This window comes from Eucyclogobius newberryi, unplaced genomic scaffold (assembly GCF_026437365.1).
Source record: "Eucyclogobius newberryi isolate DKJ021-1_F unplaced genomic scaffold, fEucNew1.0.hap1 SCAF_9, whole genome shotgun sequence".
In the NCBI taxonomy this organism is placed as follows: domain Eukaryota; kingdom Metazoa; phylum Chordata; class Actinopteri; order Gobiiformes; family Gobiidae; genus Eucyclogobius; species Eucyclogobius newberryi.
The window spans coordinates 36948109-36965185 of NW_027316532.1; the positions used below are offsets into that span (position 1 = coordinate 36948109).

The 17077-nt window shown below is 43.1% G+C and overlaps 1 protein-coding gene across 1 annotated transcript; it reads left to right on the plus strand.

Moving 5' to 3' along the window:
- The first annotated feature begins 344 nt into the window (after positions 1-344).
- Positions 345-4012, plus strand: LOC140353979 (histamine H3 receptor). The gene is made up of 3 exons (XM_072438778.1): positions 345-880; positions 1376-1542; positions 2972-4012. Exons 1-3 carry the CDS (start codon positions 643-645, stop codon positions 3827-3829), a joined length of 1263 nt encoding a protein of 420 aa, XP_072294879.1. The 5' UTR covers positions 345-642; the 3' UTR covers positions 3830-4012.
- Positions 4013-17077: the final 13065 nt, after the last annotated feature.

A 17077-nucleotide genomic window follows, 5' to 3' on the forward strand; every position in this document is an offset into this window, starting at 1 on the left:
GAACTCATCGGGGACAGAGACCGGATGTTCTGTTGTCTACACAATAAGAGCTGCTGGCGTGCGAAAAGCATCCAGAATATGCAGTACACAGTTGGATATACACATTGGATTATCCCTGCAACTGTCCTGTTTTAGCTTTGTATAGACGCACTAGTAAAGACATGTGATTCTTTCATAAGGCCAGTTGTAAAACGGCCTAGTATAAGATACATTGAACTGTCCAAGTGTGGGCATCTTATCCAACGCGTTAGGTTTAGTTTGAAAAGCAGACCGGATGCAGTCTGCTGCAGAGCCTCGCGCCGTCACAAAGGCAGCGGTGCGCTCCTCTCGCAGCAGCAGCCGCGCTCTTCACAAATCCACTGACCACCGTCACAGACAGAGGAGAGCGCGCGCCCACGCTGGATCTACTGTCACCGTTACGCACAAAGTTCTATCGAAACTTGGGTCTCCGCAGATCAAACTCGCTGGCAAAAAGCAAAAATGGGATTTTGGGGCAACGCGTGTTGTCTTACGCACATATCTCCATTCATGATTTACCCGTTAGAAAAGTGGAGAAGAACGTTTGGGCGCGTAATTGGACTTGGTCAGTGCCTCTGAGCGTGACATGAAACAGCTCTGCGATGGTTCTAGCGGCAAATTAACATGGGTGCGCACGTTTTGGAGTCCAACTCCAGCGGCAACTTGACCCCTGCTGTGTCCGAACCTGGGACTGTCTTCCCGGGTTATCTTGCGGTGATCCTGTCCGTGCTCATGGTCACTCTGGTGGTCGTGGTGGTCGCGGGGAACGCGCTGGTCATCATGGCTTTCATTGTGGATAAAACCCTCAGAACTCAAAGCAACTACTTCTTTCTGAACCTGGCCATATCAGATTTTCTCGTGGGTGAGTTGCCTGCCTTCTGCTCTTTGTGCCACCTCCTTGTCTCTGGTTTGGCACATTTTGTGTCTTTTGTTCTTTTCAGTGTGAATGAAAAATCACGCCTTAAAACACGTGCTGTGCTGTTCTGTGTCTGTCATCATAGCATCCCTCAGTTTGTCCCTTTGCAAGTTTGGGTGACCCTGTTGTCCTTCATTCACATTACTATTGTACACAGTATTTTATTTGTTTTGTTTGTCAATTCAAGCAATATTAAATGATCAGCAGTCTTCAATTAATACATCAATTTTATTCAAGCAAACACATTTATGCTTTGATTTATTGCGGTTAAATTTGTATTCAAGCCACACGTGCAGGCAGTTCTTTGTTTGAATTGCACTGCAGTGGAACATTTTGTGGTCACTGGTTCACCTGGTTTTGCACGTGAATGGCGAATTGCGGAGCGTTTCATCGTCCAGCAGCCGGTATACGCATGTCTCTGTGTGTGTGTCCCATGTCCAGGAGCCTTCTGCATCCCAGTTTACATCCCATACAACCTGACGGGCCGCTGGATGCTGGGCAAAGGGCTCTGCAAGGTGTGGCTGGTCATGGACTACCTGCTCTGCACCGCCTCAGTCTTCAACATTGTGCTCATTAGCTACGACCGTTTCCTGTCAGTCACCAGAGCAGTAAGTACAGACGAGCACGCACAATGTGGCCAAGTCCTGTGACGTGGGATGATGGGATGAAACTAAGACTTCATTGCATTTTGGACCACACATGAAAAATATTTGCTTGCAGCACAATTTCACTACAGACTATTGTCGGTGTAATCCCTCATTCGTCCAGGCGTGTTCCATAGTAGAAAAAGCTTCAGTTGTAGTCATCTGGACTCAGTTTGAAAAAATAGACGTTTCGACTCTCATCCAAGAGTCATTGTCAATAAAAGAATTGGGCCCATTGGGAGGGGCCTTCAGGAAGGCCCCTCCCAATGGGCGGGTCTTACCACAGAACAGTATTAATATCGGAGTTCTCGATCTAAATTCTTTTATTGACAATGACTCTTGGATGAGAGTCGAAACGTCTATTTTTTCAAACTGAGTCCAGATGACTACAACTGAAGCTTTTTCTACTACAGACTATTATTATCTGTCATTCCACAAAATGCATATGCTGAGCACCATAACCCTAATAGTCAATAACCTTCTTCAGGCCATGTGATCCGTCCTCTGCTCCGGTCTCTTGTTGAGGTCCACCTAAATCTGTTCCAACACTGAACGTACAATTAATTTGCTCCACAAATATTGTCAGGGCAAACAGTGGCAGAAGTGTATACAGCCTACAGCCTACGCCACACTCTCCCTTAAATAAACCCTTGTGACACCATGCCCTACATATTCTGTTTTAGTCCATCAATGTGCAGCTTTTCTTTCAGGCTCCTGATGTAACAGGTTATTCTCATCTATTAGGCACAGGAAGGCAGATTTTGTGATTTATTTTTGAAATTGGAAGCTCTCTGCGCGAACAATGCATTCTCAAGTGCTGGGCCACAATAAATTAATAGCCCAGTGGAGTGGCTCCTTTTTATAATACATTTCATTCGACGCCCAAGTGGATTTGTAAAGTTGCTTATTAACCACAGAGACAATTAGAAGCATCATTGTTTTGCAGTCAGATCTCCAGCTGGTGCAACTGCAGCGATGATTTCAAACAGCAAATAGAAACTGCTTAATAAAAGACAGTGGTGAATGAAAGAGGCCGTTTAATGATAGACTTTAGACTGGCAGAGGTAAAGTGCAAATGCAGTGCGCGTGCACAGAAAGTGTTGGGTGATGGGAGGAGGAGGAGTGACTCTCTGAAACCAGATGTCTCTTTCACACTTTTGTGTTGCACTGGTGAATGTGCTCCGAGCCTGACATTCCTCCTCTTTAGCGCCAGTGACACACGGCTTCATGAGTGGGTTTTATTTACACAGGCTGAGGTGGCTTGTGACGGCACAAAGCCACTCTGAGCAGACGCAGTGCATCTGTCAGTGTGTACAGGAGTCTTTAGCAGGAGGAGAAATGAGTGATTTGTTAAATATGAACTGATGACTCTTGTGCCCTCTGTCTGCGGCAGGTCAAATACCGAGCGCAGAGGAACATGACCCGGCAGGCGGTGCTCAAGATGCTGGCCGTGTGGGTGCTGGCCTTCCTCTTGTATGGCCCCGCCATCATCTTCTGGGAGTCTGTGGTGGGGCAGAGCGTTGTCCCGTCTCACGAGTGCTACGCTGAGTTTTACTTTACCTGGTACTTCCTCCTCAGCGCCTCCACCTTTGAGTTCTTCGCTCCGTTTATTTCTGTGGCTTTCTTCAACCTTAGCATCTACCTGAACATCCACCGCAGGAACAAGAACAAGAGTGCCTGCTCCGAGGAGGAGCCCAAACCTGAGCCCAGAACCAGGAAGCACAAAGAGGCTATGGCGTGGTCCGTGTTTTTTGTTAAAACTCGTAAAGTGTCGTCTAGTGAGCCCAATGCCATTTCAGCGGTCATCGAGCCCGATGACGTGCTGTCACCCTCCTCCAGCGCTGAACCCACCACCTCTCAGATATTCTTACAAAGCGAGAAGTTTTCCCCTCAGAGGAGAGGCTCCCGGCTTTTCCAAACTTCTGCTTCATGTATAGCTCCTGGACGAAGGGCACCGGGGTCTCGGCTTTCTCGAGACATAAAGATTGCTAAATCGCTTGCGGTAATTGTGTGCATATTTGGGATTTGCTGGGCCCCATACACTCTCCTAATGATCATCCGTGCAGCGTGCAGTGGCGAGTGTGTGGAGAACTATTGGTATGAGATGACTTTTTGGCTGCTCTGGCTGAACTCTGCCATCAACCCCTTTCTGTACCCTCTTTGCCACAGCAGCTTCCGAAGGGCTTTCTCCAAGATTCTGTGCCCCAAGAGACAATCAGTCCAGCCTCAAATCGAGATACAATCCTGTTAGAGGAAATCAGTTGCACTTCCATTCTTTATGAATGCAGTATTGTATGTTGAGGTCAAAACACTGTAAAAAATACACTGTTCTTCCATTGAAAAAATACATGATTTACGGTTGTATAGACAATGTTTGCATCAAAGACAGTTCTGTGTGATAGCAATAAAAAGAAAAGAGGGAGAAGAAACTGCACTTTTAGTATTAGTTAATTATTCATAATCATAGAATAAAACCGCTGACTTGTTTGTCACCTTTAAGAGCGGTTGTAATTGGTCTTGATTAAAGGCCTGTATGCTAGATGTCAGATATTTTAAGATCTGCCTCCTTGTTCGTTTTCGAATGTGCACTCACCTTTGTTAGACAGCAGACAATCTTTTGTGAGAGCCAGTGACAGACCTAAGGCTTTAAATGCGCAGACATTATTATGCATAGGAGGGCGGTTAGCATAATTTAGGCTAAGATATTATGTAAGTAGTTTGTGTGGATGAAAAGGCACAGACGGAGTTGACAATAGCGTTTAGCGTGTTTCTTGCAGCTGCCGCGGCGAAGCACCGAGCTTTTATCTGCAAAGACCAAATTGACGCGCATACTTTGGCTGCCTTGATTTTTTATTTTCCTTCTTCTCTTCAAAATCGCACAATTCATTCTTGCTAAGATAATACCATTACCTTTTAGATTCAAGCTTTTGCAGCAATATAGAGATTAACATGATAAACTATGGAGCACTTAAGTAAAAGAATAAGCTGTGTTTATAGACTGACTATTGTGTGTAATACAACCATTGTGGTGTATCATTTGTGAAATGGGCCCATACAGGGACAGGATGGATATCTGCACTTATTTAAATTATATTGTTCATGTTGATGTTTAAAAGTGTACAGCACTATAAAAAGACATTTTTGTTCAGTAATATCTATGCGAAGATAGATTGTTGTGTTCCTAAAGCACATTATTTATTCAAATACGTTTTACAACAGAAGCAACTATAAGCTACTTGACTTGACTTGACTTTGTATAGCTCTTGGCTCTGAATGTTTGTCAGTGTAAGTAGCCAAAGAAATAATAAAGATGGAACTGCCTAAGGTTATGAAGGCGTGAGACTTGAGTGTCTATGTGTGTATTTTAACATAAGTTGTCCATCTACACGTGTTTAATCTATGCACTCTATTCATGGATTTCAGAGTGATTGAAATTTAGCACTGTTGCCATAGCAATAATTCAAAAATAAAGTTTATCTTTTGAATGGTAAAAAGTCCTCAAATGTCCCCTATAATGGAGGAAGTTGAAACCCATTAAAATATTGTTCCCAGCCCGTTGTCCTTGAAGTGTCCCCTGCTTGAGCTGGAGACGACCCAAACCACAGTAATAAAATACTTGTATACAAATCTGTATTTGGAGAAATACATTGGAGGCGGTTCTAATTGGATTGTCAAAAGATGGACCTTCTTTTGTTTGGTGAGTAGAATTGTTAGAACATAGATAACAGTGTTGACCTTTCAGGTATTTGGACCGCTCTATAGGGCGGGACTTCTCTAAAAGTGGGACTTCCTACATTTTTGGGCAGTGGTATCAAGGGCAGGAAATCCACTTAAACATACAAAGTGAAATATTTCTGAAAGATGAGGAGTTTACTTTTTTTTTAAACTAGTTCATGGACATTGTCATTCAAAAAAATGAAATAATAATCTATGTTATTTTTTTCTTCATTGAAAGAGACAATTGTTACAGTTCCATGTTCCTGGTCAAAACATAAAACCTTTGGACATTATTGGGTGACATTTAGTTTTTGTAAAGAATGTGTTAATGATCCTGAGGGATTTGGTGGGAACCATATTGACTTACATAAGCTGAAAGTTAATATTATCATACAGAAATGATTTGCAGTTGTTTTGAAGTCAAGCTTTTATATGTTAACACTTAACACAAGAGAAGGAGACGCGAATGACTTATTGTTGAAGATTCAGCCTGTTCTTTTTTGCATATTTCCTAAATGAGAAAATAAACTGGAAAACAGAGTAGTGAGGATTCCTCTGGGATTCAGAATGTCCAGGAAACACCGCCAGCACTGGGCCTGGTGGGAATTTGTGACAGTATTCAAGAGCAAACGCAGAGCCTCTGAGAATACCATAAAACAAAGCTAAGACTTCATAATATAAACCACTGGCGCATACAGTAATGTCAACAGCACAAGTTATAGTAGAAAAAGCTTCAGTTGTAAGCTATGCAAAGTAAACGCTATAAAATGGATTATACTTACCAGGAACATTCATTATTTTTTTACAGTGCATCTGAAAAGTCACTTTCCACATTTTGTCATGTTACAGCCTTATTCCAAAATAAAATCAATTCCATTATTTGCCTCAAAATTCTGCAGCATTAGCCCATAACAACCACATGAAGAAGGTTGTTTGAATTCTTTGCAATTATATTAAAACAAAAATAAAGCACTTGTACATAAGTATATTCCCAAATACTTTGTTGAAGCACCTTTGGCCCCAATTACAGTATTTTTGAGAATAATGCTACAAGCTTTGGGCAGGTTCTCCCATTCTTCTTTGCAGAGCCTCCAGCTCCATCTGGTTGGACCGTGAGCGTCAGTTCACAGCGAATTTCAGATCTCTCCAGAGATGTTCATTGGGTTCAAAGTCTGGACTCTGGCTGGACTCTCAAGGACAGTCACATAGTTGTCCTGTAGCCACTCCTTTGTTATAACGTGTTTGTGTTGTTGTCTTGTTGGAAGATGACCCTTCACCCCAGTCTGAAGTCCAGAGCGATCTGGTGCGGATCGGAGGTCTACAGACAATCCCATGTGACATCACTGTTAATCGTTCAACTGAATCTATCCAGAGATGGACTCCAATCAAGTTGTAGAAGCATCTCAAGGACGGTCAAGAAAAACAATGTACCTGAGTGTCATTGCAAACATCCTGAATACTAATGTAATTTTAATTAATTTTAATGTAGAATTTTGAGGTAGGTTAAATTAATCCATTAGGGGTTTATTTAATTGGCGCTGCCATTAACAACAATAATGTATTTGGGCTTGTGATATCTTTGTTTAGTACTCTATTAATGCATTTTAGGAAACTGGTGTTAGCAGAGTTCAACATGTTAACATAAGCAGCATTCATTTACCAGCACCACATATACCGTAGTACTCGAACCACATTGTACTCCAGCCATGTTGGCAGGGTAAAAAGTGCAGTCTACTTGTTTTTGTCAGCGTGTGTGACAGAGACTCGAGGGATTCATAGATTCTTCTGGTGTTGAATGATGTCCGTATGTCCTTTGACCCCATGTGCCAGGAGCTGTTTAAAAGCTCCTGTCGCGTTACTGGAAGGTGTGGACTCACCCGGGCCCCTAGAGAGAAGAGTGAGAACCCATTCTTTTCAACAAGACTTTTCAGACAGGGCTCACATCACTGTGTTTGTGACATTGTGTTGTTGTTATAAAATACATCATTCTTTTGGGGAAAAATTGAGATTAACAATGAAAGAAACGTGATAATTGTGATTTTGATATGGCGGTCTATACATTAAAGAGAGCCAGGGAATGTATCTCTTGGTCCAAACAGGAACAAAGAGAACCATTGTTGAGATTTTAAACTGAGGTCAGACCATGGACTTACACAGCTGGACACCTGCATGCTCGGTGGGATGCTGCGTGGTCCGGAGGGCGCAAGAACGGATCACACACTGTGGTCAGCTCGGTCTGATCTATGTGAGGATCTCCTGTTGTTCTATCAGTCTGTGCCAGTTTTACGCAGACTGGGACAAGGATTTTGAGTGACTGTGATGTTTTTCAAATAGACGTTCCTCTCTAAGCTGAGCACATGAGTCTGCATGGTCCTGTCTGGTCCTGTCTGGTCCTGTCTGGTCCTGTCTGGTCCTGTCTGGTCCTGTCTGGTCTGAGCAAAGAGCTGTAAAGGCCAATTCACACTCCATAAGAAGCAACAAGTTTGTTACTTTACCTAGGGCTGCGAGTACAAGAACAGAGGCATTAACACTTCAACAGAAGGATCGCAGCTGAACTCCTCGAGACCCCGCCCTCGTGATCCATAAACAACTGTTTCCACGCTGTTGCTATGGAAATTATGATCACAGACAGCCCAGTTGAGAGATTGTTGAGAGAGGAGACAGTGGGGACTTCGCAGACGTGTTTTCTGTATGTTAAGTTACACAATGCTTTGTGTTTTATTAGAATCAGTCACATATTCACAGAGAAACGAGCCAAACGAGGAACGTGAATTGAGTGAATTTGCCATGAAACAGGCGGAGCGCGGACGTACAACTCATCCCAACCTGCCGCACAATTATATGAGCATTTCTTGTCCCGGCCCAACAAGGGAAAACACAACCTGCGCATCACCAGAGTCCCGAAGTTTCCCCTCATGCTCGGCTCTCTCCTCGAATATAAACCCCACACAGGTTAATATTGGTCACATGTGCTTGAGGAAAATATCTAAAACTCACTAAACATCCTCACATCAACCTCACGCCGACCTGCGAGGCAGAGGGGGAGAGGGGGGAGAGGGGGGAAAGAGTGCGCTTGTGCAAACTGTGGCCCGTCCCATCACTCAAAAAAGACGTCCAGCATGAACAGTTTTGAGATTAAGTAGGTGTTTTATGTGTAAGTCTGAAACGCAGCCCTGCCGAACAGACTTCTTGCCTCTGAAGTATGAATTGGCTTTAAGAGCTGTTTATATGAGTGCGTGAAAACAGAATAACTATGTAAAATGTGACTACTAGGGCTCAAGTCAAGTCCCAAGTCTTGGATTCTGATCCAGGTTCTGGTCTGTTTTAGTCTCAAATCATCAAAATACACTGCATTCCAAATTGTTTTTCACAGATTTTGCGTAATATTCGATATAAATGATTCATTTTCAAGTCATCAACTTTTGAGGTATTTTAACAGTATTTATTTTATTTTTTAATAAAAACTGAAAATGCACTGTTCCAAATGATTATGCACAACAGAGTTTAAACCTTGTTATAGTTGTAAAGAACTGAAAATGGTCATTTGTTAAATTAGAAGCATTAGCAGCTCATATTTACTGAAAAACAAGCTATTTCAAACAAAAGAGCTTAACAAATCACGTTACATTTGAACATAGGAGCCCTTATTTGACAGGAGCTTCACAGTTCTTGCATCCATTGAACTTGAGTTTCTTTGAGAGTCAGAACAGCCTCCCAGATCTGCTGTTTGGGTGTGAACTGCCTCCCGCCCTCATAGATCTTTCGGCTGAGGATGCTCAAAGGTTCTCAATAGGGTTGTGGAGGGTGGAGGGTGGAGGGTGGGGGCCACACCACAGCAGCCAATGATGCAGAGGTGTTCCTTACAACGTGAGATGGTGCACTGTCATGCATGAAGATGATTTTGTTATGGAAACCACAGTTTTTCTTTTTGTACCATGGAAGAAACTGGCCAGTCAGAAACTCCACATACAGAGGTCATTTTCACACCTTCAAGTTATGCATTTTGGGACTGTCCAATTGTTCATAAATACTGGGCTGAGTTTAACAAAGGACCGCAGACTCTTTTCAGCATCGGTATAACACAGGATTTGTATTGGGCCTCAGAACTCCTGCTATGAACACAATAAATGGATCCCTATGGAGCATACTTCTGGTCGCAGGAAATCAAAATTGTATCAAACATTCAAACATTTGAGAAAAATCAATTGACAGTGAATCTTTTGACGTGGGACTTGTACCTTGGACAGTTTGTGCTCTATTGTCATTCTGTGTTGCATCTGTCTGTTGTGTTCTATGTTTTATGTTGTATGTGTTTCAATAATTGAAATAAAAAACAAAAACATGTATTAATTAAATTGCCGGCTATAACAACAAATCCACAAATGAGTGGTCACACTCCCCGATGGGGCTCTTTTGTTCTCTATTGCTTGGAGGGCATTTTCACAAGAAAAATAACTGGAAAAAACATACAGTTTTAGTCAATTGTACCAGCGGGAGAACAACAAAACATCTGCACATTAACAACAATAATTTCCCTTTCCCCAAGTCTATATTACATATTATATGGAGTGAGATGTTAATTGCAGGCAGCACAGTGGAAAAGATAATTGCTTTCAGTTGACGACCACGTCTCAAAGACAATAAACTATAACATGACTTATTGATTTTGAATGTGGGAGTTGTTTTAAAGAAGTAACTTTAGTAAATGTACGCCCCCACAACAGTATAAATAATCTAGCAGTTGCAGTAGTGCTAACAGATATGAATTTAATATTTCCCATACCACAAACATACACATACTAAGTCCACCTGAATTCACACATTACATGCCATCAACTGAAACATTTGAATTGACATCGTGAACTGGCTTAGATGATCCGTTTGAAGACTAACTATTGGGCATTAAGTCTCCTGCTGCGCACAGGAACAATGTTGATACAATTGGTTTTCTATTTGTAAGTCCAGCTGAGGCTCTGCGCGGGTCGGCCAAACCTCCACTCATCCTATCCCTCTCTCACCTTTGGAAAAATCTACCCAAATTGAGACTCTAAATCTAAAAAGTCCCTTCTTGTTCTGCCACCAGCTCTATTTCCAGACAAGCCTGTTATGAGAAGCAACGGTCTGGAGGTGTTCAAAGCTAAGCCTGTATCCTCGCGTGTCCAATTGTGTGTCTCTGTCTGATGTGATCCGTTGCTGACATCGTAAGATCAAGGGCCGTATTTTGTCCCCCGTCTTTAGCGTTAACGTGGGCGCAGCGGAGCTTAGGCCCTGACATCCTACAGTTGGGGCAATGGATGACGGCGCATGTGAAATTGCGGTGTGGAATTCTTAACAAGAAGTGAGATTATGCCAAAATATGAGGTGGAGTGAATCAACTTGAGGGCGTGGTCTGGTATTCTGTGAAAGGCCAGAATCGTAACTAATAAACGTCAAAACTAAAGCACTGGAGTCGTGTTACTGTCCCCACAAGGAGGGACAAATCATAATAAAACAACCTTTATGGGCATAAATAACACAAATTCTAAGTTATAGAATAATGGAAATGTGACTTGAGATGATTTGATGCTTCTCTGTTTCCAAAACTGTTTTCTCTCTTTGTTTTGAGAAGAACCAGTCACAAAATCATATAAAGTGCTAAAGTATGAGTTATTTTCTGTCATTCGGCACAATGACTTGAAAGGACTTGTGGGCCATTGACTTGAACTCCCAAGTCGTATATCTACTGACATACTGTGTAATGTATAGACCTTCCCATTCTTCGAGCGCACACTACATGTTTTCATGCGCATCATTATCTGATTTCTGGAGTTAGCAGATGATTGAAATGTCATGTAAACAGGTACGTCTGATGTGAGAAATCAGATTTGTTTATGATTCCTGTTTTGACGAGGAAAACTATGCAATTAAATATTGTGACAAAGACAAAAATTAAAGAGAAAATATTACAGATTGGAGATATTTAAAACTATACATATCTATATATATTCTTAAGAAAATGTGCTTGTACAGGTCTTGCTTCGATGTTGCTCAGCTCACAACAGTGCCTCTCATTCTACTAAAAAACAATTGCAATCCTCAAAGCGCGTTTCACTTTTAAGTCTGTGATGCAACATGGCAGCCAGTTACAAAGGCCACATCTGCTCTTTCAATCCTCTGTGCTACTTACCAAACAACACATCATTACAGATGCGGAAATCGAACTTATTCTGTAAACTAGCTCTTGAAAGAAAAAAACAAACAAAACATTACCAATAATACAAACAGTTGCTTCTCAATTTATTTCCTACTCAGAAAAAGAGCCTAGATGAAGCAGCAGCCATTGATGAACCACTTAACCAATCATCCACATGGATCTCACTTCTCCAAATGATTTATGATGTTACACAGCCTCCATTAGTCAAAACAGACACAACTTAAGTGTTACAAACATCCCAGCTCACTGTAATGTAAATGGCATCGACTAGCCTCATCCTCACCTCGTCCCAGAAATGCTAATTGGGAACATTGAAACGTACCATGAGACGCTCAGAGCACAAGAGGTCAATCAAACGTGACTTTTTCAATCATTAATTTCATTGTTGCGCACCGCTGTGGACTGCTTTACTGGCTAATTGCCACAGCTACTTTTTTAAATTGTAGGTCAAAGTCATCCAAAAGTTATAGTGTAGATGAAGGACATGTATCTCAAAGGGATTAGAGGCACTTTTCATTTTGTTTAGGTAAAATGTAGCATGCAATAGGGGATTGTGGTAGTAATAAATATGATGTAAAGATGCACTGCTGTTCTGAAGGAGAGTTCACCGTTGAGTGGAACGTCCAGAATCTCAGCATCTCTCTGACACTTTGAGCCAAACTCAGACAGAACTGTGCAATCAGATTTGTTTATTTCTTATTTTCTTTGATCAATAATTATTTGATTAATTCATTATTATTATTATTATTATCATTATTGTTAGCATTATTAGCATTAACAGAACAAGACGCTGGGAGTGAAAAGACAAAACCAAAAATAATATTATAAGTAATTAGAAGTAATGAGTAGTACAAAAATAAAAAATAGTCACTGCATTTTTTTGGACTGAGATGTCTGAGGTACCGTCTTTTCCGGACTATAAGTCGCACCTTTTTTCACAGTTTCGGCCGGGGTGCGACTTATACTTACATTTATACTTATACTCCGGAGCGACTTATATGTGATATTATTTGTAATTTTCACACTTGCAACTGCATTTCATACTCCAGTGGAACTTATAGTCCGGAAAATACGGTATTTCCTGCTGTAGCCGAGCGCCCCGATGACCACGGGCCCCACGTTCGCCTTCACCTTCCACGCCTTCTCCAGCACTTGGTATCGCCACGTCAACCACAACGGCTTTCCTCTGTTTATCCACCACCATGTTGGTTCGTCAGTACCATTCTGTCTGTCAGTCTGTCTGTCAGTGTAGCTATAAGATAATAATGTTGCATTGTCCCTTTAAGTGTACAAGCACAATTTGCACGAGCACCAGTAATAGCTAAACATTTATATGTAATGCTTTTACTTTCAAACTGACAAGCAATAATACTATACATTCTTTTTACGTGGACATGTTATGATTGGCACTCTTGGCAGTTGTTTATTCACCTTATTCCGGAAGGTTCCCCGTGTGTAATCCGTTGTAATTATCTTTTCGGTTGTACTATTTTACATAGGGTTGCCAGTTTCAACATAAACTTGGACACAAAGCCGTTTTCAGGACGCACAGGGAATCGGTGCAGTGTTGAAATGTTGGTGAACACAGATTCATATATTTTATAGCATATTTTAGTTTTAGATTTATTCCTTGTTCTCCGCTCGAATGGACGCGCCATCTGTCGCAAAAAGAGGTAAAAGTGGCTGGAATAAGCTCAATAGTTACACATTATTTTACTGCTGCAATAACTTTGCACACTCACAGCTCTGTTTTTGTAATGTTTGTAATGTTTTTTTTAATACTGTATGTGCCTTTTGTCTCAAGCGAATACAAAAAAAGCACAATGGCAACCGCAGCAGTGAAAGTATCTGACTTTTAGCTTTGTGCTCATTAGAAAGACAGTGATGGGCAGAGGATAAAAGCGGAAAGGCCTCTTCACTGGTGACAGCGGGAACATTTGTTGCAGATCATGAATCTCGCTTGTCAAAAAAAAAAAAAAAAACTGTCACCGTCAGTCAATAGTAAGGAATAAGTGGCTTTTAAATAATTCATCAGGTCTCCAGGATGACACCTCAATTTGATGGTTATGGTTGAATATAGAGCCTGACCAATCACAACAGCTTATCTAAAAAGGATTAATGTCTTTGTGGTTGTTTCTTTCCAATGCGTCCTACTCACGTCTATCGTTTATTTTAATCTCTTATTTTTTTAAATCTCATACTAGATAGAAAGTGGGTGGTACAACGTTTTAATACCACTGTCTTCAGTGTCTGTGTGAAGTGATATAAAAATAAAGGTTTGTGTAAAATGACATGACTTGATGGAGGTGTAGAAAGCTTACATTTCGATGAGGTGAAAAAACATTGAAAAATACTGTGTACACAAGGTCAATAGGTCAAACTTGAAGGAATTAAATGCATCGTCTTCTTTTATTCTTAAAACAAGGTAAATTGATTCATAAAGACATTGCAATAATAGCATTCAAACACTCATGTTATATTACAGGTCTACATTGTTATTCCCCCCCTTAAAGTGAGTTTCAGGTTAACACTGAAAAGCAGCATTTCAGCTTTCCTCGCTGGATAAACCACCCAAAAAATAAAAATCTGTCTTTTTAAAATGTCAAAGGGATTCTTGCAACACTCACTGCAGAAACCCAAACTCTCACATCCAGCTCACACCGGAATAGTGCATTTTCAGAACTGGTATAGTTCTCAAACTTTTATTAGTAGTACTATTTTATTTTTAGAGCATTGTTGAATAAATTAAAGGAGAAACACCTCATAACTTTTCTAAACCTGGTGTTGATCATCACTTGGGCACATACCTGGACTAAGTGATCTTCAACATTTATCCAGATCAATTAGTATGTAGTAGTAGAATGAATCGATCAGGACAAATGTGTGCCAAACCCAAGTCTGAATCAATCCAAAAGCGCAATATTCTTTACTATTTAAAATTGAGGCAGTTATGGCAATGTTATTATCAACAAGCATGAAGTTGTGTTTAGTGTCACTCGTGCATTTTAGAGTAACTCTGCTCGAAAACAACTCAAAGGCTGTTGTGATGTCATTAGGAGGCTGAACCAGGAAGTGTCACGTGTAACTCAGTGGTTCTTAACCTTTTTGGAGGTGCTGAACTCCACCAGTTTCATAAGCGCATTCACCGAACCCTTCTTATTTGGAAAGATAAATATGATTTTTTCCAATTCAAAACATAGGTATGAACCTCAATTTTCTTAATTTTTGTGTCCAGCATCCTCGAAAAGGATCGCTCGCAAATCTATTATAGTAGTTATAGAAAAGGACAAGGGAAATGGCCCCAGAGGCTGATCTGGTGCCCAGTCTTAGCCCAGAAAGGAGGGCTTTGATACAGGTTAGTCTCTTGGGACTCTGGCCTTTTAGGTGCAGCTGGTCCCAAGACTGTGAGAGCTAAGTTTAGTTTATGTATAAGTTCGTATGGAAATCTACAGTGTTGATATTTTGTTATTAATGTGTAATTTTATGTTTCACTGATAAATAATTTGGTTGTTTGAATAAGCTAAATTCATTTGATTACATTTGTTTTATTTGTAGAATTTAGTTAGTCTTTTGCCTACTGTTGTAAATATGTTACTGTCACTTTAAGAGAGACAGCGCTCAGGGGGGTACAAGGAACAGGGGGTACAAGGCTCAGGGGGTACAAGGCTCAGGGGGGTACAAGGCTCAGGGGGTACACGGCTCAGGGGGGTACAAGGCTCAGGGGGTACAAGGCTCAGGGGGGTACAAGGCTCAGGGGGTACAAGGCTCAGGGGGGTACAAGGCTCAGGGGGGTACAAGGCTCAGGGGGGTACAAGGCTCAGGGGGTACAAGGAACAGGGGGGTACAAGGCTCAGGGGGGTACACTGCTCAGGGGGTACAAGGCTCAGAGGGTACAAGGAACAGGGGGGTACAAGGCTCAGGGGGGTACAAGGCTGAGGGGGGTACAAGGCTCAGGGGGGTACAAGGCTCAGGGGGTACAAGGAACAGGGGGGTACAAGGCTCAGGGGGTACAAGGCTGAGGGGGGTACAAGGCTCAGGGGGGTACAAGGCTCAGGGGGGTACAAGGCTCAGGGGGTACAAGGAACAGGGGGGTACAAGGCTCAGGGGGGTACAAGGCTCAGGGGGGTACAAGGCTCAGGGGGTACAAGGCTCAGGGGGGTACAAGGCTCAGGGGGGTACAAGGCTCAGAGGGTACAAGGAACAGGGGGGTACAAGGCTCAGGGGGGTACAAGGCTCAGGGGGGTACAAGGCTCAGGGGGTACAAGGAACAGGGGGGTACAAGGCTCAGGGGGTACAAGGCTCAGAGGGTACAAGGAACAGGGGGGTACAAGGCTGAGGGGGGTACAAGGCTCAGGGGGGTACAAGGCTCAGGGGGTACAAGGAACAGGGGGGTACAAGGCTCAGGGGGTACAAGGCTCAGGGGGGTACAAGGCTGAGGGGGGTACAAGGCTCAGGGGGGTACAAGGCTCAGGGGGGTACAAGGCTCAGGGGGTACAAGGAACAGGGGGGTACAAGGCTCAGGGGGGTACAAGGCTCAGGGGGGTACAAGGCTCAGGGGGGTACAAGGAACAGGGGGGTACAATGCTCAGGGGGGTACCAGGCTCAGGGGGGTACAAGGCTCAGGGGGGTACAAGGCTCAGGGGGTACAAGGAACAGGGGGGTACAAGGAACAGGGGGTACAAGGCTCAGGGGGGTACAAGGCTGAGGGGGGTACAAGGCTCAGGGGGGTACAAGGCTCAGGGGGTACAAGGAACAGGGGGGTACAAGGCTCAGGGGGTACAAGGCTCAGGGGGGTACAAGGCTGAGGGGGGTACAAGGCTCAGGGGGGTACAAGGCTCAGGGGGGTACAAGGCTCAGGGGGTACAAGGAACAGGGGGGTACAAGGCTCAGGGGGGTACAAGGCTCAGGGGGGTACAAGGCTCAGGGGGGTACAAGGAACAGGGGGGTACAATGCTCAGGGGGTACAAGGAACAGGGGGGTACAAGGCTCAGGGGGTACAAGGAACAGGGGGGTACAAGGCTCAGGGGGGTACAAGGCTCAGGGGGGTACAAGGCTCAGGGGGGTACAAGGAACAGGGGGGTACAATGCTCAGGGGGGTACAAGGCTCAGGGGGGTACAAGGCTCAGGGGGTACAAGGAACAGGGGGTACAAGGCTCAGGGGGTACAAGGCTCAGGGGGGTACAAGGCTGAGGGGGGTACAAGGTTCAGGGGGTACAAGGCTCAGGGGGGTACAAGGCTCAGGGGGGTACAAGGCTCAGGGGGGTACAAGGCTGAGGGGGGTACAAGGCTCAGGGGGTACAAGGAACAGGGGGGTACAAGGAACAGCAAAGCCAGGAGCGCAGGAGACAGCGCAAAATACAGAGCCAAATGGTTTTCTTACCGTAGTATTCTATTTTCTGAGAACAGCTGTATTTGATTACTCCTGTAAGAAGTGTCACAAAACTGTGGATGAAACTTTGTTAAGTATTTTTTACATCGGAGTCCTGTGGGAGTTATTTCTCATCAATTAAAGTACACGAGTAATACCATCGGCAAAAACAAGGCCTCAGCCACACAAATACTTGAAAGGTGGTCTTTGATTCAGTCTTA